General features: G+C 39.4%; 1 protein-coding gene across 5 annotated transcripts in view; it reads right to left on the bottom strand.

The window, feature by feature from the left end:
* Positions 1-1,058: 1,058 nt before the first annotated feature.
* The window catches only part of LOC131251269 (protein SOSEKI 3), a 38,465-nt gene continuing 11,863 nt past the window's right edge, over positions 1,059-27,660 (bottom strand). For 2 of the 5 annotated variants that reach the window (XM_058251891.1, XM_058251893.1), the window contains 2 exons: positions 3,516-3,819; positions 2,894-3,203 (listed from right to left, as the gene is read on the bottom strand). In XM_058251891.1, coding sequence (XP_058107874.1) covers positions 3,126-3,203; positions 3,516-3,819 — 382 coding nt within the window. In that variant the 3' untranslated portion in view covers positions 2,894-3,125. Of the gene's footprint in view, positions 1,262-1,779; positions 2,348-2,893; positions 3,204-3,515; positions 3,820-27,660 lie in introns of those variants that run through there. The other 3 variants (XR_009173708.1, XR_009173709.1, XM_058251892.1) reach the window with 3 other exon arrangements.

Here is a 27,660-nt window from a genome sequence, read left to right as displayed (position 1 = left end):
GTGTGGTTCACAAATCCAAACCATCCATTATGTGTGTCCCACTTGTATGAGGGGCCAGACCAAGTTTCGGATGCATCCAAATTTTAGGTGGGCCCCACCAAGTGCTTTTATATGTTTTAGAAATGTCTTCACATGATTTTAGATGGTACGGCCCACCTGAGTTCCGTATATGGGTGATTTTTGGCATATACCATAATTTAAAGGGGACCCATCAAATGCACGGTGTTGATGTTCGACACGCATCACGATGGGGCCCACAATGCTCGACCTCATGGGAAGTTCCCATGTGCTCAACCGCATAGAACCATTTCCCTGTCTGTGTTAGAGCTCGGTGCTCGATGCACCTCGAGCCATGAGTTGAGAGGAAGGATTGGCTACTCCCCTGCCACCAGCCAATGGTTGATGGTCAGTGCTCTGTGGACCCACCATGATGTATTTATTTCATCCATGCCGTACATCTATTTTTCTAGATCATTTTATTGTATTAAACAAAAAATGAGGTATATCCCAATCTCAAGTGGACAACATTATAGGAAATAGTGTTGAATGAACATTGTTGCGGATCGGATCGGATCACAGATCAGATTGGTCCGAATTGGCCACTGATCTGAACTCGACTCGATGTATGGTCGGATCTGAGTGGGCCTACTTGATCCAACCCAATCTTGGCCTTCGGTTCAGATCGGATTGGTTCGGATCCATCGATCGGGTCGGATTCTGCCCTCGAAGCCCAACCACAAGAATAAAAGGGAACCCTCTCTTTCACCCACCCCGTGATACCAACATTCAACGTAATGCCTAAATATATAAAACGAGTCTCGACAAAGCAATACCGTAAATCAACCTTCATGAGATCGGTATTAACCGGTGTAACGAATCACCTCAACGGCAGCTTCAATCCTACCATTCAAGGTGATAAATGATCTGCAGCTGCTCCAAAAGAATTTCCACTTCCAATCTGGCCAAGGTCAAGCCCTTATACACTTGCTCAGCTGAGACTCAAAATCCATAACCTCAAATTCGTTAATATAGCTCATATTCTATAGTTGGGATGGATAAAACTCAGTAACAATGGAATCCTCTGGATAAAATAGTAAAGAATAAATATCTACAACAGCAATCATTTTAGGAAGCAACCCTACAATCCAATGCATCAACAGTATGGAAATCAATCTTCAAGGTGGGAACCCCATGTTCATGAGTATTGGTAATGGAATGTGAATGAATAGATGGCTGTAGTGATCGACCCTTCATCCATTTTCTGAAAAAAAAAAACTTAGAACAGATCCCTAACTCCGATGAACTGGTAACAAACCCTTTCAACACCCACAACAATGCTTTGAACCTGTATATAGTTTCTACAAGAAACAATGAGGATTGAACGTCCACCATTTAAACATTCGTGGGGTTATAGAAGTTTTGGATCAGGAAAATGTGTTCTCAGTTTATCCCAGTGGGAATGAACGGCATGGATGGCATATAAACATCACAGTAGACCCCAAGGAGGTTTCAACAGTATACATTTCCCTGCCCACTTTTTCTCTCATGTGATCCACATGAGTTTTGGATCTGCCTCATTTTTGGCCCATTTTGGCCCATGTCCTAACATGATCAGGCAAAATAGATAAACGGGTGGATTTCTCACAAACATCAGTGGGCCCCACCTAGCTTCCTGTTGCAGGCAATCAGCATCTGATAGATATTATCTTTCACATTACCCGGAAAAAAGAAAAAAATAAATAAAAGCTTCTCATAATTATACAAAATTATGTAGAAAGATAATTCAGAAGAAACGTTATATCAGAGCCATAGCCTACAGGAATCAAGGTAGAAAGCCGTATACACCTTTCCAACTATTTTCTAAACCAAGGCAATGTACAATCATGACCAGAAAATGCTAGGAATCATACATATCAGGACACCTTTAGTGATGCAGGCCACTCATCTGGTGAGCCCCACAGAATATGGGCAACGTTGCAGAAAGGGCGATGATAGGTTAGAGAAGGTAGAACCCAAATATGATAGAACCTTCTCTCCGCAGAAGATCAAAGGAGACAATATATCCATCAGGACTGTTCATCAATGGAAAATGATTTGAACATACATCCATCAGGTTATCCTAGAATCTGACCAGTGATCTTCAATGTAACAGTAGTTCTCAATCAGATAAATGATGAAAACAAGATGTGATGAATATGATTGTCTAACATGTGATTTTGAAACATAGGCTGTCCAAGATGGGTATCATTATATGGACAGCTTTGGTTCATGCATTACCCTGCAAAGTGTACTGTTGAGAGATGGATCTACCATATTCTGGTTCTTTGACCCTGACGTATCATTTCCCCTGCAAAAAATACAGTCAGACAAATCTCATCATCCAAGCATTACCCCTCAAATGGATGGTCACAATAAACCAATGCCAACAGTCTATATGCAGTGGGAAAGAATCTGACAGGTCACAATGGCAATTCTCAGTCCACTGGGAGATCCACGATGGTGCCCACCAGATTGATGGTCTGAACAACTGCAGGGTGGGCCACACCAGTACAGAATGTTGGGCCGCCTAATAAACAAACATTTGCATGGGGGAGCATGTCGTCTCTTCCGAAAATTACAAAACCATCAGCCAAAAACCAACCAACCCCTTCTTCAAAATAAGGCCCCAACACTGAAAAATCATATTTTGATAGCAGCCAAGGATAGATTGAGGTGGTAATTTGTGGCACATGCAAACCTAGCAACCATGCGAGATCCGGGCATTCATCAGGTACAGCACACCATCCACATGCCCAAGCCCAAAATTCTAGTCAGTCACCTAATCAAGCACTGGTTTTTTCCCCCTTTTTATCTCTTTCTTTTTCTTTTTTTTTTGGAAAATACATGTGACACCAAAATACATGTGACACAGTGTGCTGAGTTGACCAGCCTCATTTTAGGCTGGCAGATGTAGACAGAATCCCCCACCTGATGAATAGCCAAGATCTCGCATGCTACATATTCAATCTATCCTCACAAATCACCTTGCATTTCTCCTACCTCACATAACCAGAAAAGCCTCCACCTCTCTTACACAAGAACTTCCCTGAAACAGAGATACCTCCCACAAGCCCTCTCTCTCTCACTCAGGTACTCAAGCTGCCTTCACTATCATCACATGACGCTTTGGATTGAATTATAACCCGAGCTCCTGAAGCAAGCCTGTTCGGAGAAATGAAGCAAATCCTCAGCAACATGACGGCAAAACTCAAAAGCAATACCAAGAATGTTAATTGTGATTAAAGGGAGTGAAAACCCCATAGTAGAAGATGGTACTGATGGATCTGATCAGTGACCAATGGGAATTCGGTCCCACTTGATCCAACTCGCTTCTACAAAGTCACAGCAAGCAGGACACTTTCTATGGCCACCGATCTTGATTATAAGGTTAGAAGGTTCACATTTGCTATGGGAGTTTCACACAGATCATTTTCCATTGAAATAAAGAGGGCAACAGAAACTATTGAAACTTAACTTTCATCAATTTTGATCAATTTCTCATTTTCTTTAGAGCCTAATCTCTTTGACGATCTCTTCCGTGAGGAAGGATCCATGATCCTTTTGCTTCCACCATTGGATACACAAGGAGACATGGACTGCGAGCAATCAGCCCCTGCTGAAGAATTCCTTGCCCCATCTGAAATAGGTGACCTCATTGTTTCCGTCCTCGAATTCGAATGCTTACTCGATGCAGCTTTAATTGCTCGAGGGATGCATTTAGTACGCCCTGTATCTACGTCATTCTCTTTGCCCACAGCTGAATCTGACGACTCACAAGTCCTGCAGTTTTACCTTTTAATTTTAGTGGGATAAGACAGGAATTGAAATTTTCAAATGTTTAATGTTCACCAAAGTTGCCTTTGAAAAAAGAAAAAAAACTAGCTCTAAAATAAAGCATCCAGTGCTCTGACTTAATTACCAAGCACCATATCCTTACACATGGAGAACATGTACAAGATTGGAATTGTTCATCTGTTGCATCATAATGTTGATGGGACACAGCGGAAAAAAAAAAAAAAATCTCAAATCATCCCAGGCCACCCAATTGGATGACTACTAACAAAAAGGAGTGGACCATTAGAAATCTACCAGTAGATTCAATTTAAAGAAAGCCCTCTAATCAGCAACTAGGATCATCCAATCACTTTGATTTTTGCACAGGGCATGTCCATGGTAGCTCCCCACAGATGAACAGCCAGGATCTCATGCGCGTGTGGTATGTTTACAAAGATAAGGTGCTTCATATCCAACTTCAATATAGGTGTGCACTGTTGGGTCCTTTACTCTTTTCCTTTAAAAACCAAATGAAAGTCCAAATCATGGTGTGCCGTAAAGGCCGTTACATCAAGGTAACGGTGGCAACCGTTACACGTTATGGGGTCGTAACGGCCATAACAGCCGTTATGGAAAAAAATGACCAGTAATTGCCATTAACGGCACGTTACGTCCCCTATAAAGGCCATAATAGCCTCGTAATGGTCTATTACGGGACAAACACAGGTTTTTCATACTTTTTAATAACGCTATGGGGCAGATACAAGTTTTTCACGGGGTTTTCAATAAATAAAAAATAAAAATAAAAAAAGAGAGACCGTATGCCCCGTATTGTAAAGGTAACGGTGGTGGCCGTTACCGTTACAGAGTACCTTGGTCCGAATACTAGCATAACCAGATTGATAATGCTAGAAGAGAACCATTTATGTTTAACTTTTCAGAAACAAAATACAAACTGATGAAGGTGAGGAGACAAAACACTTTATCCATGCAAGTACAAGTAATCCTAATATAAGGAAATAGATGAACATGGGGAAATGGATGCTAATGGAACAACATACAGAATTGAACACACATGGCCAGCATCTCAAGATGACAGACTGTTTTCCTATTAGAAATTTACCAACTTCTAAGAACAGGCTCCTTAGCTGATGTGAAAGAAATTGAGATACCAATGCCTCTAAAATCCAAGTAACAAAGCCTGGGAACTCGGCTTGAAACCAGTGTTTTAAGTATCGACGATATCGGCCGATATATCCCACGACATATCTTGTATCCCAACTATGCGATACAAAACACATAAGTAGTGGGATATATCCCGCATGTTTGATCCAGTGAGCATTTTCAATTTTCAATCATTTTTTTTCCTGTAAATCATGTTAAATCAATGTCAAATTGTTATAAATTCATGATTTTTTCACGTTTTGCATGAAAAATCATCAATTGGGAGCTTCGATTTCGACATTTGGAGGAGATGAGCTGAGTTGCAGAAAATTTTAAAACATCAAAATTTCCCAATTTCTTGCAAATCGGTTGCAATCTGTGTCGAAATTTGAAATCAAACATGTATGTAACCTAATCAATTAATCTTCTCTTGCTTTTGAATGTATTGCTTGTTTTTGCATACATCTTCTTACATTTATAAATTATATGAACTAAACTTCGAATATACTTGCACCAATTCAGGTAGACAGCCCATAGATTAGGACCCCATACAAAGAAAACCTATTATGTGCATTTGTTTTTTGTAATATTTTGATTTATAAGTGTGTATTGATGCCTTTTTTAACAATCATTGAAGTTTCATTGAAAATTTGACCAATTTCTCAATGTTTCCCCATGTTTCCAACAACAGCGATACATTACGTTACACAACCGATATATCCCATGCGATAACCAATACGTATCCGTATCCCAAGGGTGCAAGCGATCCGATATTTCGAACACTGCTTGAAATGTGATTGAGTTGACTCCACTAGTCAAATTTTGAGTTGAGTCCCACGTAACTCCATATAGCATGAGTCAATTAAAACTCAGTCAAATTTTGAGTTGAGTCCACATAACGCACTCTTGTCATGACACAGTCAAATTTTCAAACGCGATGAATACTCTCCTGAAACTTGGCCAACTCGATTCCTCCTTCTCAAATTTTGAGATGAGTCCTACATAACTTGGCCTGGCCATGAATCAGTCAAAGCTTGACTGATTTTTCGATCCCACTTCAAACTTGGTTAAAGCATGGATGAAGACTCACTGAAACTCACTCTGATTGGTTCTTTAAAAGAAATATGGGAAAAGGACCAATGGTCCCCTCCCTTGTGTTTTTAAGGGCGAACCACCCCCTGCTTGTATTTTGATTCCAACAAATCCTCATCTAGAAAACCAGTCGTAAGCACCACTTGTCATTAATGAGAACACATTATAGCCACTAGTTTTGTAGATGTACTCTTCTTTCCATCCCCTTTCAACTTCCATCATTCCCAAATAGTCTCTCATACACACTCCATACGTGGCATGCATGTAGGCAATCCAATCCATTCATTAGGCAGGAACCACCACAAAAAATGCTGACGAAGATTTGCGCTGGCTTTGCATAATGGGCACATGTAGTAGAGAGAATTCCAATGACAAACAGTCACATCAGTACAATCTCTAGCGCACACACTTAGACATACCAAAATGCAAGATTAAAGCTGCTTATCAGCGGGACCAAAGTACGTAGATCCGATGGGAAATACTTCGGGCAGGTTTTCTAGTCTAAGGGTAACAGGTGCAGAAAAGAATAAATAAATAAATATTAAGAAATTTACTAACAAACCATATTTTAGTACTTGTGAGCTCTAACAGATGAGTCAGCCAGCTTGATTTCTACAACAGAGGTCAGTATTGGTGGGCCCTGCCTATTGGGTGGTTTGGATATCACACATTAGTAGGTGTGGCCTTTTCAGGACACTTGCAAGGCACTTTGCATGTGCACTTGCATTTCCCAAGAAGGAAGAGGAAGAGGAAGGGTTTGAAGACGGAGAATGTTTGTTACAATACATTGGGAGGTACTGCTATGTTCTATATTGCATCTATAACCATTGAATCTGGGTCATTTTGCAAAGACCTAAACTGATTTACAATGGAACTTTCTGTAGATAGATGACAGCCGAAAAATCATCAAGATTGGAAAATTTTATCAATAGCCACGCTAAACAATGGTTAAAGGAATGGTCCATGTTCAAAGGAAAAGAGCTAAATGATCAACAGGTTAAAAATATTTCAATATGGGAGTTCTCTTGGCCTTTGCTATCCATGGGAGGCCATTACATAAACAGTTTGAAACATCGAGTCATAGCCCCAGATCCAATTGCTACAATCAGACTCAAAAATACCAACGCGTCAAAATGTATTACGACAAACCTCTCACTACCATATTACAAGGGTAGATTTATGATAGTCCATCATTTTGAAAATAATGGTGCTCATCCTCCTCACGTGTCACTTATTTATGAAAATCCAAACCATCCAATTCATTGGGCATCTTCTGCATGGACATATCTCTAAATTAAGAATCACCAAACAATCTCAATAATTTCTTAGATAACTATCAATGGAGGTTAACGATAAAGTAGTGACTGGTCCAAGTTTCAAGGCCAAAACTAGATGGTTACCATTGTATTCCTAGTGTAATTTTTGTGGAAGTAGTGACTGGTCCAACGTTTGTGGGATTGCCTCTGTGTGGGTAAGCCGGCCAAAGCCCTGTGGAATAAGGTCGTTGAAAGATTCGAGAAGTGTCTCGCAAAATGGAAAACCCACTATCTTTCGCTAGGCGGTCACATCACTCTTATCAAAGCTGTCCTTTCTAACCTTCCCCTCTATTTCATGTCTCTCTACAAATGTCCAGCCTCGGTCCTCTCAAGACTTGAGATGTTGAGGTGTGACTTTCTATGGAAAGATGAGGAAGAAAAAAAAAGATCCATTTAGTGAGTTGGGATGAAGTTTGCAAAACGTACAAGGGAGGCATAGGGATTAAAGATCTCAAATCCATGAATGTTGGCGCTGCTTGGCAAATGGCTTTGGAGGTTTGGGGAAGAATAGGGCGCTCTTTGGAGGAGGGTAATAAAAAAAGCAAATATGGTTGTACTAGTAGAGATTGGTGGACTAGAGAGTGTTGAAACTGGCTTGTACAAACTGTTGAAACATGTCATGATAGTGTTAAAAGATTCTTATATTCAAGTCTTTCAAGAAATTTTCCTTAAAACATACAAGGATCCTTCAATAATTTATGTTCTCATTAACTTTCTTGAATATAGAATCACGTTGGAAAAGCGGCATTTGATTTTGTAGACCGAAGAAAAAAGTACTTTGATTTCTAACCATCATTCCACAATACATATAAGTCAACATGATCGTAATCATCCATAAAAACATTCCAAATAAGCCATACACCAATTTGTTTTTTTTAGTGGTTAAGCAGTAAGAAATCATTTTAAAAAAAGCTCTACGATTTAACATTGAAGAGAATATATATCATTTAATCTCTTATAATGAACAAAATAAAATAATTTACCTTTTCTAAACTATTCTTTATTTATTTATTTATTTGAAAGATTTTTTTCTAAATGATTTTTAAAGCCCTCACCAATTCAAAAACATAAAATGAAAGTCAGGTGAAGCTTAAAATAGAAGAGAACAAGTATAATTTGAATCGTAAATTGGGATTTGAATCGTAAATCGTAGGATTCAAATAATAAAATCATAAGATTCATTTAAAAAGGGGTTCAAAGGTGGGATTCAAATTGTTTTGCCTAAGATTCAACTCAAATCGTAGAGTGTAGGATTCTGACAACACTACTCCCAATTCAGCAAGTGAAACTTGTTGCCTTTAGTCAAATCCCCTCCATAAGAAGTCCCTCAGCTTGTCCAATCTACTCTCACCACTTGAGGACACTTAAAGAGAGACGAGAAATATAGCAGCATGTTGGAGAAAGCTGCCTTGATCAGGGTTAAGCGACCGCCAAGAGAGAGATAATGGCTCTTCCGCTCCAACAATTTTCTTTCAATTCTCTCCATCACCTTGTTCCAAAGGTGGTTGGCAAGTTTCCTAATGCACAAAGGGAGCCCCAAATAAGTGGAAAGGAAGGAACCAACTGTGCATCTAAAAGATGAAGCTAGATTAGAAATCTCTTCTTTAAATAGATGGATTCCTAGCATTTCACTTTTCCCCACATTGATTTTCAACCCAAATAGGTGACGATTTTAATATTATTGAATAAGAATGGATTTTTTTTTTAGGTATGGGCTTTTATTTATTTAAACAAGAAATATTACAACAGGAGTCATCCCCAATCACGAACGATGCAAAAGATCCCCTACTAGCTAACTCATCTACTACATCAGCTTCCCTAGGGGAATAAGAAAACTATATACAGATAGAGCCCTCTAATTCCTTTATTATCTCACCATCTTGACAATCTCCATGGATAGTCTCCATGGAGATGGCCCACTTTATGGCATTTCCAGAGTCGCGCCCAATAATGGATAAGTGCTTTCATTCGGACAAGCTATTTCATGCCCCTCCATAGAGCACAGATCTCTGGCTCATTGGAGACCACAAGCCAATCGGGCCTGCATAAGCATGGTGAGTCCTCCATTGATAATCACTAATGATCTCCCATATCCCTGCCTGGCCCGAAGTTCCCCTTGGACTTCCACCAAAGTTTAATTCCGCATTTCTCTTAGGGGAGCTTCCAAGCCACAGATCACTCTGACTGCTTCCCATAACCTCCAACCAACCTCTTCTACGATTATCACAGGCAATTCCCTCAAACTCCTACCACACTGTCACTTAAGACAATTCTCTAACCATTTCTACCACCTAAGGTATGCTTTCTGATTTACTCTTATAGCACCCTATTATTCCACTTGAAGCATCTGAGCACAAATCACCATCAGATTGGTCACAAATGATCCCCTGATTTGGCTGATTGCATATCAGCCATCAAATTAGATATCGCGTGCTAATCAAAATCTAGCAGATCCAACTGCATGAATCCACTTCCATGATTTCACTCTATCAAGGGCCAGACCTTCAATTAGACCACAGGTCGTCAAGTCTTTTCTTACTACTTCCATCCACGTCCTTTTGGGCCTTCCTCTTGCCCTTTTAAAAAGGCCTTCAATTTGATTAGATCGTCTGATTGAGAATTTGGGTTAGATCCATGGTCCTGACAGTTTGTTTGGAATAGACCAATGGTCCAATTAGATAGTGAGATTCACAAATCCGATTGGATGGCCATGATTGAAGACTGCATGGGCTGTGGGCCCCACAAATCCATACTTATGCATAAAAGGTCAAAAATTATCCTACACATTTATTTTAATACCAAAACAGCAACCATATGGTATTTCCTGATCTTCCCGCTGCACATATCCATAGGATTTTAGGTAAGTCTTGTGATTTGGGAGCCCTTAACAATGATTGTTTAAGTTACCTATTTACTCCAGGTCTTTATTATCTGTTGGTAGAGACATTTTAGGAAGATAAGAAGATATTGAGTCTTTCAAAGGGTTGTTAGTTTCCTATTCAGCCTAATTGTCTGTCTAAATTTTATAGGAAAGCTGAGGTTAGAAGTACACATTTACAGGGATTTTTCTCTACAAGGTCTGTGAAGATTGAAGAGAATAATGAATATTTGAATATAATAATAATAATAAATCGTTTTTAGATTTTTTGTTTTAAATCTTCGGTGACAAAATTCAGATACAGACACTTTCATTTCCTGCTTTTTGATGTGTGGATTTTTACTGGGATTTTAATCTAGATCTGAATGCATAAAAGCCCAGATCCAGTTTTCTGTGTACCAAAACCAGATGTGCAACATCCTGTTGCATCAAATAGCATACCTTAAAAGGAACTTTTTTTTTTATTGCTTCGGATCTGCTGCAAAGAAATCCAGATTTCTCCTTTTTTTCATTTTATGATGATGCCAGTAAGATTTGCATTCTGATTTCTTTTTTTTCTTTTTTTTTTAGGAGAGGACGATTTCATTAAGAAAAGGAAAACAGAAACAGTACATAAAGCAGTGGAAGGTGACCACATCGTCACTCCACAGCAGGAAAACAGGAAAAACTAAAAAAGACCAAAAAAAAAAGCTGCCAAGCTAAACAACTGGACAGATTACCCAAAAACAACCATGTCCCAGTCCATTCTCAAGTAATCGAAACAAATCCAGGGACTTCCAGGAACACAAGAACCCACCCTAATATCAAGGAGACAATAGAGTAGGGAAGGGATCCGATGTAGGAATACTTGTATTCTGATTTTCACAACATGGTTGAAAGTTTTGGATCCAGATCTGTGAATTACAGATCTAGAACCAGAACCCAAGATCTGGTTGCATCCGTTTTTGTATAAGAGCAAGTTCTCTTCCTAGAGAACTTTTTTTTTGCTCTTAGTTATCGGATTTCCTGTTTCTGCAACATAATTAGTCTACAAAGTCTTATTTTTTATGTCCCAAAACTAAATTCGGTATCAGTTGGTTCATGTAAAACTAGTTCTCTTGCTGCAAAAAGCTATTAACAAGGCCAATAGACTAACTGTTTTACATCTGAAAGCTGTTTCTGCACCTATTTTCAAAATGATAACCTGATTTGATCTAAGATTCAATTTTCTGATGTTTGTTATACCTGCCCTAATATTTAATCTTGCAAAAACTTATTCAAGAATCATATATTTGGATCAAACTGTCTCTGCTTCAGCCTATTAACGAAACCCAATCTGCCTGGCCTAATTTTGGATACTGCATATAATGGCAAACAGACTATTAAGTTTGTTACAATTTCCTGCGATTATAATAACCAGATTTTTCTTACCTGCTGCAATTTTCTGCCATCAGAAATAATCAAGTAGCCTGATTTGGATACCTGTCGCAAAACCCTGCAACCAGAATCGAACAGATTCATTGATAATTCCTGTTGCAGAAATTCTGTTTCTAGATATCACCAACTAGTTTAATCTCAGTTCCACTAATGCCCTAACCTTGAAAAACCAATTGGCTAGTTGTTTTTCCTACTTTTTCTTTTTGTTAGAATCTGTTTGAAAGGATAAAAATGAAATCCGCCCCTCAGTGTCTATGGTTTCTGGAATCCGTTTTCCGCATTCAAAGTGTCTCCTGCACCTAACTCCAACCTTTAACCAGCCTTCCATGAGAATGGGAAATTCCCATGGAATCCTAAGGAAATGGAGAACTGAAGAATCCAACAGTAATTCCGCTGTTTGGTTATGAGTAGTGCTTTCCGTGGAAATGCTAAAAGATCAACAATAAACCTGTGAGAACTGTAAACCTTAAACTGTTCCCAAACTTCATTGCAATCTGTCCTAGAACCAGCCCATGAAAGCCCCCAAATAATCCATACCTAGGATACCACTTTTTCAACCAATAACTAATCATAAATCATCCCCCATCCCTTTCCTCTGCCTTTAATTTGGAAATAAAACTTAAACACTTCCCAAATTCCAGCGCATAATATATTATCCTAAAACCAGCCCACAAACAGTCCCCAAATAACCCACACGCAGGAGTGATCTTCCTATCTTTTCAGCCTACAACTAATCATAAACAGCCTCCAGCTCTGCTCCTGGTTTTAGCCTCAAATCTGTCTGCAAGCTCTCCAGATCTCTATCTCCCAAAGTTGCCCAAGATAGCCAAAACCTTGCCCAATCTAATACCCAGATTTGATGCCCACTGTAGTGGGATTTCTCTAGTCCTAAGATGAGGAAGACATGAAATGGATCCAGCAGTTTAGAGGAAGAAGTCCACTCTCCTTGGAAGACGATGTTAGAAGGGAAGAAATCAAGTCAATTTTAAAATTAAAAAAAAAATCCAACCTAGAGGATATTCTATGCAAGGAGCAGATCCATGGGAGACAGACATTGCAGTCCAGAACATGGTTCCGAATATGATATACATGTCATGTATCTGTATCGACCTGTACTAATCACAACTTTTTCTAAGCCGAAAAATTAGTGAAAATATCAGAATAAAGGAAAAAACGAGATATTCGAGATAGTATCTTTTTATTATTTTTTTAACATGTATTCAATGATATATCGGACCATTCTTTGGTAAGAATGTTATCTATGGGGTTGACATGTTGAAAGTCAACCAAATGCACCTTAACTGAACACAAATCAAGCATTGATTTGGTGAATTAGATCTCATTACATTGACATGCAACAAAAAGAAGATGAAAACATGAGGGAGAGAGAGAGAGAGAGAGAGAGAGAGAGAGAGAGAAGGTTTACCCTTTTTTATAAAAAAAATTCTCGTGATCGTATATTCCGCTTGCATTCTTCAAATCCCACTCAAACCTTTTATTTTAATCCTTAAAATAGGCCTAGATATAGTCTAAAATGACTTTCTAAGCTTCTTCTGTGATTGAAATGAAAAAAGGAGGAAAAATAAAAGAAAATTTGAAAAAAAAAAAAAAAAATCAAATTTGGGCTTTTATTGCCATATCGACCTGTATTAGCCGTATCCGCACGCATTTGAATCGGTGCCAAAAAGGCCCCTTTTTTTTTCCCCTGGGGCCAATACGACCCTGTATCATGAATCCCATCGAGCCGATATGGATACAAAACAGCCTAATAGCTGATATGACATGGATATTAAAATACATTGTCCAGATGGATCCAAAAAGGGGGCAGGAATCTTATTTCCACAGAATAGAGAGTGCCCATAGAAGATCTAATTATATAGCGTCGATAAGCGTGGTAAACAAGTCCTTGTCGGATAAGGAGTCCATCTATAAATCGATTCGCGAATTTAACAAGTAGTTGTTTGATGAAGAATTGCCCTCCAGAATTATGCTAAATGGACTGTAGTTCAATTGCCTTCCTTTGGAAGAGGTTGTGGGTTAGAGGATAGATCAAGAGAGGAGGTGAAACTGGCGATCTTTAACCAGCTGGCAGTCAAGCTTCAGGACCAGATGGGTTCTCCATGGATTTCTATTAGCAGTCTTGGGCGTTTCTTCCAGAAAACATAACGAAGTCTTTGAAGAATTCTTTGGAAGAGGATTGATCTGCAGAGATGAACACCTCTTTCTTCATTGTGGTTCCAAAGAAGCTGAACACTGAGGAAATCCAGGATTGTCACCCTATCAGTTTGATTGGAAGCCTACAAAAAATCATCCCTAAAGTTTTAGCCTCGAGAATTAACAGATTGCTTAGCATCATCATCTTTTTGTTCCAAAGAACAATTGTCACTGGAAGGAATATAGTGGATGGGCCTTTCTTAGCTCGCGAGCTAGTGGAGGACCACAGCAAAAGTGGCTCAAAGCCTTTCTCTTGAAGATAGGCATTGAGAAGGCATATGACTGAATTAACTGAAATTTTCTTGATAAATCTAACGGGGAGGATGGGGTTCAGCCAAAGGTGGAGGAGATGGATTCTAGCTTGTGTGTCCGTAGCCTGGTTCTCTACTTTGATCAACAGTACACACCTATGTGTTTCTTCAATAGTTCTAGGGGAGCTCATAAAGGGGACCATATTTTGCCATTTTTTCCACAATCGTGGTCGAAGCCTTGAGCAAAATGCTGGAAAGGGCAATCAATTTGGCATCATTCAAGGTCTATCGATTGGAGATTCTTCTTTTCATTGCATGCAACTTTAGTACACTGATGACAACATGTTGTTTGGATCTAGGTCTTCTTCTGAAGCTTTAGGATTCAAGGATAACCTCTAGTCCTACAAGGTGGTCACTGGGCTTGGAGTTAATATGTCCAGAAGCAGCATTTATTATGGGAGGATGCAGTGATCAAGCATTGCAGACAAAAACTGTCATCTTGGAAAGGGAACTATCTTTTGTTGAGAGTATTACTTTAATCAAAGCTGTATTAGGACAAATATTGCTATTTATATTGTCACTGTTCAAATGGCCATTAAAACTGCTAAAGCGAATCTGTAAAAACAAGTTCCTTTGGAATCACAAGGACAATAATCACAAATTCCACCTCATGACCTGGTCAGACATCTGCAAACTGATGAAGTTTGGTGGTCTCAGATTAGACCAATTCAGGAAGTCGGCCTGTTTTCCAAATAGCAGTGTGGATCAGCAATGGAGAAGCCCCTATTCCGAAGCATATATCGTGAATGCCAAATAGGGCATTACGAAAAATGGGTGGCACGTTAACACAGCTAATGGCAGGAAAGGCTCAGCAATCTGTAAGACCTATTTCAACAGTCTTCAGATATTTTTTGAAGCACATCAGATTCATTGGCAATGAGACCAGTGGTGCTCAAAGTCTCCCTTCTGTGCATTTTTCAGTTCTGTTATATCCATTGTTTTAAATATCGGCGATATCAGCCAATATATCTCATGATATATCTTGTATCCTACTTGTGCGATACAAAACGCAGAAGTAGTGGGTCATATCCCACATGTTCGATCCAGTGAGCATTTTTTATTTACGATCATTTTTTTTTCTGTAAATTATGTTAAATCAGTGTCAAATTGTTACAAATCCATGATTTTTCATATTTTGCATGAAAAATCATGGATTGGGAGCCTCGATTTCAGGATTTGGAGAAGGACAGAGTTGTGGAAAAAAAAAATCATAATTTTCCCAATTTCTTGCAAATCGGTTGCAATCATTGTGTCCAAACATAAATCAAACATGTATGTAACTTGATCTAGTGATTCTTCTTTGCTTTTGAATGTATCGCTTGTGTTTCCAATTTTGAATGTATCGCTTGTGTTTCCACACGTCTTCAGTTAGACAGCGCATAGATTAAGACCCCATACAAAGAAAACCTATTATGTGCACTTGCTTTTTGTAATGTTTTGATTTGTAAGTGTGTGCTGATGTCTTTTTAAACAATCACTGAAATTTCATTGAAAAATTCAACCAATTTCCAATGTTTTCAATAATAGCGATACATTACGTGATACAACCGATATATCCCATGCAATAACCAATACGTATCTATATCCCAAGGGTGCAATACGTAACGCGATACCGATATTTCGAACACTGGTTATATCAGATTGCAGTGGATCAAGGTGATGTTGTGGCTCAAAATCTTCAATGGGTGGCTAATAGTCATCTGGACTTCAGTATTTAGTCTTGATACATAATCTCAAAGATGATGAGATCATGCTACTCTAAGTTGTTGAGTTTGCTAGAAGGGTGTTACATTTCTCATGAGGGAGCTGACTATAGAATATAGGAGTTTGAAGTTCATGTTAAGATTAGAGCTCAAAATCCATCTGATTGGGGTGCATTCATCCGGTCCAATGGATCCCCTTTGAAAGCTAGCACTCGTTGCCAGACAGACTGTTTGGACAAGGTTCTGACAGTGAACCACCACCAGAACAGGGGTTTTTCCACTGCCTAGTAGATGTGTTGTGTGTTTGAAGCATAAGAAAATGTTGCACTCCTCTTCCTGCATTGTGCATTCGCAGGTATATAGATGCCCATACTCGCCAAATTTGGAGTCTAATGGGAAGTACTAAACTCAGTGGGTAAGATGTGTGAGAACTGGTGATCCGATGTTTGGTTTATCAATGGAAGTCAACTTTGGCAATTAGCAATCACTCTATGTAGCAATTTCTAAGATAATTCCGGGTTTTATTGCAAGCTGGGGCAAACAGTTCAAATCATTGAAAGGGTATATCCTGCTCTCCTGTTTCACTCCAACTGTGACAAGCTCTTGGTAGATAAGCTTGCAAATGGAGTGCATCAGGGGGTGTTGATCATTGCGGATCATAAGCAGGCGTCTTCGCTGTCAAAGTGGTTCTGGCTCAATTGTCTTTTCTTGTTGTAATTTGGATAGAGTTGTGCTACTTTGGTTGTCTTTATTGTTTTTCGTTTCTCATTAAATAAAGCTATCCCATTCATTGAGAAAAAAAAAAAAGGATCCAGTGTGTTGACAGAACAGTTGATCTTATGATTGGTCAAGTACCCACTGAGCACCATGGTGAAGTGTCTAGAACATGGACTTAGTACACAACAAGTGCACTGAGATGATAGTTGATGGAAATAGTGATTAAAAATCGTATCTTAGGAGGCAATAATGGAAATTTCAGCATTCAGATACTTTCCCGAGTGTGAGGAACACCCAACTCGAAGTTGTAACTTATTCCCTCGGAGATGCATACCCAAAGGAAATCTGGTTCAATTTTTCTCCCATGAACTAATTCCGTATGATACTCAGAAGAACAAGGATGGAACATTGAAAGGCCATCCATGATGAGAAAAAGAATTACCTATGAGTTTGTGAAGGATGGAAGAAAAAACACAAAAAAGTTGATATATGGAGAGTTCGGTGTTCTCCAAACCTTCGGACAAGAAAGCTAGAACTGGGGAAAGAACAGGGCATAGGTGGAACCTAAGGAAGTGGCTCTTAAAACTCCTACAAAAGAGGTACCTAAAGAAAATGTTCCATTCCAAGGTGATAATCACAAGGAACCTGACATTGGATTACCAGATCGATTTGCTGATGGATCAACGGAGGATTAGAGGAAGTTCCAACTAAATCAGATACTCAGTTGACCAATGACCTAGCAAAAGGGACTGATGGATCAGTGGATACAGAACTAGATGGTTTAGGAAATGGACTGCTTCATGATCATCACCATACAAGCAAGTTCAACAGAGATCAACTCCTTGGTATGGTTTCAACAATGATCGGAGAGCAAATCAGAGGCCAACAGCAATCAGGACAACAACAGGACTACCAGGGGCCAATCAAGAGCAACGGAAGAAGCCACAACCATCGATCCAGCATTCAAGGCAAGCAAATCTCTGTTGCAGAAGCAAAAGCCAATAATGAGGAAGAAGCAAAATAAGAGGTAGTGTGATATACAGCACCATCCTATGAAAGGGATGCCAACGAACATGGGCCTTCACCATCAACAACCGCCGGAGCCAGAGAAGAAACATTACAAACACAGTGCATCACTCAGATTACTCTTGACTCAAAACTTGAGGGGAGTTTTTTACCCAGCTTCTAAGAGCTACACAGAACTGGGCATAACTAGCTCCACCTCAAACATTAGGATTTTCCAACAAACTCCTACCAGACAATGTGATGCTACAATTAGGATCTGTGACCTACATGTACAAATGGATGTCCCAAAAGAACTCAAATGGGCACACACAAGTGCAAGGGCAGCCATTAGGGGTTCCGATTGGATTGCCTCTTAGCAGTAGAATTCTATTTTTTGGCCTAGAACTTATTTTGGGAAGTTCCCTACAACATATGTTCTATTTTAGGACGTGAGGGTCACCTGTAGCACCCAGAATCAATTTCTGGAAGGTTACAGTAGCTAAAATCAATTAATTCAGCAGCTACAATCTATTCATGAGAAGAGAACTCTACGAAATTTTATGTTTTGGAAGCTGCAGAACCAAATTTTGGAAGTGTATACAGAAGATGATCTTTTATCAATAGGCCATTACAAATTTGGAAGGTTTGTGCAAACCACATGGTATATGGATCTATACAGTTGTACAAACAGTATTTAAGAAAGAAACTTTACAGACCTTGCACGAAAATAGGATTCGAGCATTAAATTCTATTCTAGTTAGATTATTTTCTGCAGAGAATATTCACATAATTGTAATAGAATTTAGTAAGTATATCTGCAAAAAAGCATCTATGCAAGGTCTAAGGGCCTGTTTGGCATTGCTTCTAGGCACTGCAGAATTGATTCTCAAGAAACAATTCTCTTGAGAATTGCCAATGTGAAAAGGTGCATGCTTGGTAAACATGCATAAGAAAAACAATTGCCCCATGAAGGTTTCAACAGTGAGCGTTGAATCCGCACTGTTTCCTGTGGCGTGACCCACCTAAGTCTTGGATCCACCTCATTTTCCTGCTCATTGATGTTCTTTGGCTGCAGCATCTGGTGCATAGAATGACCAGTCTCTGCAAATTGGCTCCATCTGATTCTAGTTTTCATCAAGAAGAAATTCATTAAGAGATGGCTCACGAACGACTCCGCATGTAAGTGCAAATACCATCCATTCACTATAATTGTTTGCCTGTTTTGAAAGGTTATGATTTTATCCACTCACACCAACCAATAGAAAGAAGGACAGATGGGAGGGGCACCTTATCTTCAAAATTCATGGGGCGTTGACCCCTTGAACCATAATCTTCATGAAGAAAGATCTCATAGAGAAGATGCCACACGGTTCCCACTTCCAAACTCTTTTATGCACCCCTTTTAGCTACCTAGTTGAGGTTTACTCTACGAGAATGAAATTCTCTCTCTGGTGCTTGCTAGTTTAGACTATTAGGCTATTGGGATTATACTATAGTTCATGTTTTGGGCTTAAATAACCACTGGAGAGTTGATTGATTACATGATAAGTTTCCATTTTATAAGGGACCTAACCATATGTTGTTGAAAAAAATCAGTATAAATTAATTCTATAAATTTGTAGCCAATCAATAGATCAGCCAACGCTCGTTAATGTATAAAATTTCCACATTAATTAATAGTGAAAACCTTCCAATATAAAAATGGAAAAATTAGGATTTCACCAATATTTCCCATAATGAAGAAACATGGATTTCCATTGTAATCCATTTTATCATTAAAAAAAAAAAAAAAAGTTTCTACGGATTTTTCATCACCTTAGGTTCCTGCCTGTCTTCGTTTCGAGTTGAGATTTCTCCCCAAATCTAAACTTTAATTCAATAAAAACCAAAAGTAATCGAAATCACCTAAGGAACAAAAAAAAAGAAAAAAATGAAGATTTTTTTGGGTTTTAGATTTTTTGTCAATTTTCGCCTATTTACAGATGTTTCCCCAGTACCAAGGATATTATTGCCGGTATTGGGGATATTATCAATGGTATCACCAATACCAAAGAACTTTTGTAAGGGATTCTTCTCAAAATATCACTGATATCGATAATATTGCCAAATATCGGCAAATCTAAAATATCATTGATATTTGAAAGTTTTTAAACTGCCAACAATTTTGATATAGTTGGTCTAGCAATACCGATAATATCGCCAAGATTTTTATCAATGGAGTCAACCCAACTTGACTGGATTGTGAGTCAAGAAAATATTTTGGGTTTTGGAACACTGCTAAAATATTTTGTTTTTCACCAAGTAATGGTCGTCATTGCATCCAAATTGTTAGGAGATGACTCTTGACCACTTTCGGATGAAAATGCAACTACCAAACATAGTTAGCAAAACTTTATAAGCAAAAAATGGCACAAATAAAAAAGGGCACGGAAAATTATTGGTCAAGGTTTGAAATAGCAATGTTAATGGCGTATGGGCTTAAGCCCAAAATAATACAATACAGGGAGAATCAAACCATATTAGACAATATGGGCCTTATTGGCTTTTTATTATACAAAAATTCTTGAAAACATATTAAGAAAACATGATAAATGTAAAACATTCAAATATACCTCTTTGGTGTGTTTTTAACATGCATTCAATGGAGTATCAAACCACTGTTTGATAAGAATGTTGTCCGTCAGCTAATGTGATTCAAAGGCCTGAAAGAATCCAAATAGTTCCTTTGGCAAGGAGTGGAGACAAAGAATAAGCTCGACTTGGTGAGAGGAGGTATGTAACCCAAAGTCGGAAGGTAGATTGAGGATTAGAAGCCTTAAGCTCATTAACATGAATGGCAGTTCTAGGCAAATGGTTGTGGAGATTTGGAGAGGAAAACGTACACCTTTGGACCCACATAATTGTTAGCAAATATGGAGACATAATTGTTAGCAAATATGGAGAGGAAGGAGGGTGGTTTTCTAGATCCTTTGTCCAATATCAAGCTTCTATTACATGGAAAGCAGTGCTAAAGGTAGCAAGGCATTCAAAAGGGAGATTATCTTTAGACCAGGGGAAGGATCGATGGTTAGATTTTGGGTGGATACTTGATGTGGGGATGGATCTTTGTCCCTAGTGTTTCCTTCATTTTTTTTAAAGGAAGTGTTTCCTTTGTTATTTAAGCTGTTGAAGGGGGAGCATGGCTCAATTTCCAGGTTTGTTCAAGAGTGGGCGGCAACATGGTGTGGAGCACGTGGTTTCAAATAATTTAAATAAATAAATAATCGTAATTAGTGTTTTAAATATTGACGATATCAGCCGATATATCTTGTATCCCACCCGTGCGATACGAAACACACAAGTAGTGCCGATATATCCCACCTATTCAATCTAGTGAGCATTTTCGATTTTCGATCCATGTTTTTGTTATAAATCACGTTAAACCAGTGTTAAATGGTTACAAATCTATGATTCTTCATGTTTTCCATGAAAAATCATGGATTTGGAACTTCAATTTCGAGATTTGGTGGAGATGGGTCAAGTTGCGGAAAATTAAGAAAAATAGAAATTTCTCAATTTCTCGCAAATCAATTGTAATCTTTGTATCCAAACGCAAAATTAAACATGTATGTAACCTGATCTAGTGATTCTTCTTTTGCTTTTGAATGTATTGTTTGTCTTTCCATACATGTCTTCTAACGTTATAAATTATATGAATAGACTCTAAATATACTTGCGCCAGTTCAATTGGTAAGCGCATATATTAGGACCCCATACAAAGGAAACCCCTATTATGTGCACCCTCTTTTTTTTTTTGTAATGTTTTGATTTCTAAGTGTGTATTGATGTCTTTCTCAACAATCCCTGAAGTTTTATTGAAAAAATCTACCAATTTCCCAATGTTCCCATGTTTCCCAACAACAGCAATACATTACGCGATATAACCGATATAGCCCATGCGATAACTGATATGTATCCGTATCCCAAGGGTGCGATACATTACACAATAACGATATTTAAAACATTGATCGTAATGAAGTGATAGAAGAAGTAATTGGCCTCACAAGTCTTCATCAGTGCTTGAGTTTTAACATGGAGGAACCCGATCAGTGGGTTTGGAAAGTAATTGATTCTCAATGAAGTCCTTTTACTAGTTATTGGCTAGGAAATCAATGCCAAGAGCCAACAAATCCTTATAATTGGATTTGGAAATTCAAAGGTCCTCTTCGCGTTCTTGCCCTTTCAGGGCTTGTGGCTAAAATAAAGGCACCCATAATCAGCAACCTTAGAAGAAGAGGCATAATGGTTGTCCTCTATGCCTTCGCGAGGCATAATCGGTGTGTCAATGATGCAGGATAACTAACCATTTGCTTTAAAAGCTCGAACTGATAGAGCATGGTGAATCGATCCCTTTATCTCATAGCCCAGGCCCAACATCCCATGGGTTAGGTCATCGGCCTCACACAGGCCGCCCACCCCGAGGAGCCCGGTGTGAAAATGCCCCTGCATTAATCACCCTCGATGAGGAGTCTCAAACAGGAGACATCCCGCTCTGATACCACTTTGATGCAGAACAACTAATCATTTGATCTAAAAGCTCAAACTGATAGAGCATGGCGAATCAATCCCTTTATCTCATAGCCCAGACCCCACATCCCATGGATTAGGTCCTCAACTGAACCTCCCTCATGGCCCCACATCACATGGGTTCCGCATTACACGAGCCACCAGCCTCACGCGGGTGGGGCCCGCCTCAGACAGGCCACCCACCCCGAGTGTGCCCCCGTATCCCACAAGCCACCCCACTCAAGCCCGGTGTGAAAATGCCCCTGCATTAGTCAACTATTTATGCATTGTCCATTTGCTCAATCTATATGGTAAGTCTTTCCATTGTTTAGGGTAGAATTAGTTATGTCATAATCGGTGAAGGGTTTAATCCATATATGGTGTGGTGTGAGCATGGGATGCAAGAGAAAGGAGCTATGGAGATCTTTTATGCATGTTGCGTCGTGGTCAGTGTTAGAGCCCAACAATTGAACCTTCAACAATTTTGAAAACCAACCAACTACAATCTTTCTCAAAGCCAAGCACTTGTTGAGAGAATGGGGAATAGTGGTATTGTATCAAAGGATCTCTTCTAAGCTTATGGGGATCTTTTGTCATCCTTTTTGCACTAGAATTTTGGTATCATTTTAAAAGGAAAAATGTTGTCTATCAGCTTAACCTATTGAAAGTGAACCTAATAGGTCCTAATCAAGGTGTTCAATAAAGGTGATGGCCACCACTGTTATCGCTATGATACGGGCCGTTATGGCCTTTTTTTATTTTTATTTTTAAAAAACCTGTTTCGAGACCAGTATAGGGCAGGGCCATTATGAGCAGTTTTTCCTGTAACGGCCGTTTCGACCCCAAAACGCGCAACGGTTATGGCCGTTACCATTACGGCCGTTACGTAACCGTTTTTTAATACCTTGGTCCTAATCAAACAAAAAATAAAGCATGATTTAGGGTATTAGGTCTCATTACATATGAATACAACAAAAAGTTGATGAAAAAACAAAGAAAAAAAATTCATAGCCTTCCCCTTCTTCTGATATTTCCAAAATTGTCCCTTTTTTTTTACATTTCCAAAATGGTCCTTTTTTTTACATTTCCAAACGTACATTACGCTCCAACTAATCAAATCCCACTCAAATCATGTATTTTTATATTCAAAATAAGCATGTATCCAGTTTAAAATTAGTATCTAAGCTTCCTTAATGGTTGAAATGAAGAAATAAGTGGAAAACGAGGGAAACTTTGAAATTTTAAATTTCAAAATGGAGCCGATATAGCCATGTAGATGATGATCGCCTCGTAGCAATGCTGATACGGGGCATATCAACCTATATCATCCAATACGAGCTGATATGGCCCATTTTTTTCTTAACGAATCAGTTCAACCCCATATCACCTAACGAGGGTAGCCAATACAGTTACAATATAACTGATACGCCCATATCGTAACTGATATTTAAGACCATGGTATGGATTTAAATCGGGTATGACATCAATAAAACAATCACAATGTTGGTCAAAAATACAAGTATGCCAAAAACACAGGAAGTTAAAAGTTGGGTTTAATTTGGATGTAACTCACAATAAAAATAAAAGAATAAAAAAGGGCTACAAATGCATTCATGAGAAAATAAAAGAAAATTTTTTATAAAAAAAATAGGGCTACAAATGCATTCATGTGCTAATGTCTACCATCAAAATAAGGAATCCCAGTCAAATTAGAAGGGGGGGAAAAGAAAGAATGAAAGAAAAGGAATGAATTCAGGAAATGTCCACCATTTAAATTGCCAATTCTTTGTTGAGCTCGAGCAAGGAAATCCAAACCCATGGGATTATCTGCACGATTTTGGATGGAATAATATCTAGAACTAACATTAATTTACACATCGTAGCTTTATGATATAACTCTCTGAACAAGGATCCATGACCACTTTATTTTCAACCATCCATTTGATTCCCACCAGTTGGATGATTACATTCACTTTATAACGGAATTTTAGGTCTAAGATGCATCTACAATTCTGATGGTCTGGATTGACACATGTATGGAACTTAAGAGGTGTAAGTCAACTATCACCTTTGTCCTTACCATTCCACTCTGAAAAGCAAATGAAAAGAAAGGCTTGCTAATTCTACATGAATGTGCATACACGTGGCAATATAAAACGCATAGACAACATTTGAGCTTTTCCATCTGGTTGGAAACCTGCTCTGATCTTCTGCCTAAAAATCAAGCAGTTTAACTCATGTGGTGGGCCAATATACAAAGTGAAATAGCTGTTGAAAAAGTTTATTGTAGCCATTCATTTATTTAGTATTCTTTGTCCCACCTAGGTGTGACACAGCCTAATAGTTAGGCCAGCAGTGTAGCCCGTGTGTATATTGATACAGGTGCCTGCATGTGTCTATTTGCAAAGCTCCCATACATGTTGAATTAGCAGACCAGACCTCTTCAAACTTCTCCTACACACGACCTCATATAATGGCTATCTATGAATTTCCATGTATAGCCCTTCAGATATGTAGGTGTAGACACCCCACCCAGGCTAATATCTTGAGAAAGCTAAGACAATCCGGGAACCATGATCATATCCTAAACCAAACCATAATCTCAGCTTAAACCTAACCCTAACCCAAACCCTAGCCTTAACCTTAAACCCAGCCTAAACCCTAAACCCAGCCTAACCCTAGCTTAAACCCTAATACAAACCCTAAACCATCACCCAAGCCAAAAGTCAACTTTCATATAGAATTACCCCTGTAGTTCACTCTATTTACCATCCTACCAAACCAAAAGTCAACTTTCATATGGAATACCCCTGTAGTTCACTCTATTTACATCCTACCAAGCCAAAGTCAACTTTCATATGGATTTACCCCTGTAAGTCACCTGATTTACCATTTTTACCAACCTCACCAACCACCAAGAGCCAATAAGAGCATGACATGTGACATTCCTCTCCCCTCAACCAATCTCAAGCTGACATGTCAGCATTTACCCCTCTCAAACACAACAATAACCACATTATCATTGAAGAAGGCTATAGATAGCCCTCTCCTCTTCACATTTCACACACTTCCCATTCTTAAAATCCAAGTGAGAGAGAGAGAGAGAGAGGGTGAGAGAGAGCTCCCAAGCCTCCAAGATCAGATTTTTCTAGCCATCTCTTAGCCTCCTCCCTAACCTTCTCAATCCCAAGTCTAACCCGGATTGATCATGGTGCAACCCATGTCTTAGCCTACTCAAGATCAAGCTAAAGATCTTTTTATTTTATATACAAGCATTCATCATGACATTTATTCCCTTCTCAACCCCCCTGCTTCTCTAGATCCCTAGTGAACTTATGCTCTGTGACTTGTCATACATCGAATCCTGTCACATCAGAAATTCCTAGTGATCTAGTCTACTTTTCTTTACCTTTTTGCATAAGCATCATCACATCCGCCTTCTAGACACGTTGTTGGATATATGCTCTGTGGCTTGTCGAAATCTCGGATCTTGCCGCATCAGAAATCCACGTGTGCCTAGTCCTATTTCAACTACATCATTTAACCCCTGAGATTTCCTTACCACACTAAGTAAAGACCGTACATTTGTACCAGCAGAGAGGGTGCCTAACACCTTCCCTCTTTGTAACCGAGGTCCCTTACCTGGAATCCCGGATCGCAGACCAGGAGTCAATCCAAGGTAGGAGAATCGTCGAATTTCTCCAACCTTACATATTCTGCGGGTTCTAGCCGACTGTGGGATTCTGAGATTAATTGGTTAGTGGCGACTCCAACATCCACAAATCAGCCTAATCACCCCCACCACCTAAACAAAACATATAAATCAGCGTGGGCGCCGATTTCCAACGTTCACAGAATGATGACTCTACTGGGGATTTTGCTAGAGCACACTAACTGAGACCCAACTCGAAAACGTGTGGTATTCCAATCTTAATGGACATTCATCACTGCATTCACAAAAAAAAAAAAATCTTTAGCTTACACTTGTTTGGGCATCAATCATAGCCACAACCACTCGATCCCATGCAACTATGGCTACACATGAAGAAGAGCCGACAGCTCTGCCAACTCCTGAAGCATCAGCGTCGGCACCGATACCAGCACCGGCACCGACAACTCTGGAAACTCCAATAGATTTGCTAGCTACTGCAGCCATAAATGAGATGGCCCAAAATCTCAAAACATTGCAGGAGCTATTGCTTCACCTGGTACCAAGCGTCATACCAAACATGCAGGCAACACAGCCTAGTGTGCAAAACAACTCAATCCCACAAACTCCTTTTGCTTTCTCCCTCATTCCTCTAGTAAATCATGTTCTCCCTCTTCCTGCGGAATTAGCCTAACATACAAACGGGAGCAACCCTCCCGCACATCTTCCTCCTAATAGGAGATCCAATTAATTCCAAGGGCCAAAACCCCTCTCGACCGGTCCCTCCGAAATTGAAGAGTTCCGAGAGCAATTGCAAGATATGCAGAGGAAGCTACGGAAGCAGCAGGGGGTGGATCTCCCATCCACCAAGTTCAGGGATCTTTATCCCTTCCCTGATACAATGGTACCTTAAGACTTCGTGGTACCAAAATTCAACAAATATGATGGTACAGGGTGTCCCATGGACCACGTAAGAGCATTTTGTGGAGAGCTGAATACTGTGGCAGGTAATAACGGAGCGTTAATCCGTTTGCTTCAAAAATCCTTAAAAGGAAATGCATTAGATTGGTACACGTCATTAGACTACCATCGAATTAAAATTTGGGAACAACTTTCTGAAGCTTTCATTGATTGTTTCGTGTACAATCTTAATGTAGCGCGCAAAAGGGCAGATCTTACTGCCCTAAGGCAAAGGAATGATGAGTCATTATCAACTTACGTTGAACGGTGGCGGGCCTTGGCCGCCAGAATAAAAACACCCATTGATGATGAGGAGCAAATGTACATGATCATCCACTCGGCAAACCCGACTATCTCTGGATACCTTGTCTCGTATCCATATGCCAACTTTACCTAACTCATCCGTGTCGGGGAACAAATCGAAGCCAGAATAAGGGCTAGGACAATCTCCCCTTGGTGGCCTCATCAGGCCTCCCCAGTACAATGGATAGTGGAAGGAAGGTCTACTGGATACGAGAACAGTAACAGAAGTGTTCCTGACCTCTATCCAACAGAAGAAGACAATCTTGTCGCCTCTACCCAAGGTGCTCAATTCACCCCTCAAGAGGGACAATGGCAACAACAACAACAGCAGCCTAGGGGAAATGCGCAAAACCCATATAAGCAAGTAATGTTGGGCAAGAAGTTCACTTCTTTAGCACAAACATACAGTCAGATCATGACAATGTTGGTGCAAAAGCAACTTCTGACACCACTCCAACCTCGACTTCCGCCAAATCCCCTACCCGCAAGCTACAATGAAAACGAGTATTGCGCATATCATCAGTCTCCTGACCATCTAACCGACCGTTGTTTCGCCTTGAAACACGCGGCCCAG

This window comes from Magnolia sinica, chromosome 7 (assembly GCF_029962835.1).
Source record: "Magnolia sinica isolate HGM2019 chromosome 7, MsV1, whole genome shotgun sequence".
Lineage (NCBI taxonomy): Eukaryota > Viridiplantae > Streptophyta > Magnoliopsida > Magnoliales > Magnoliaceae > Magnolia > Magnolia sinica.
This window is presented reverse-complemented; position numbering and strand designations above follow the sequence as displayed.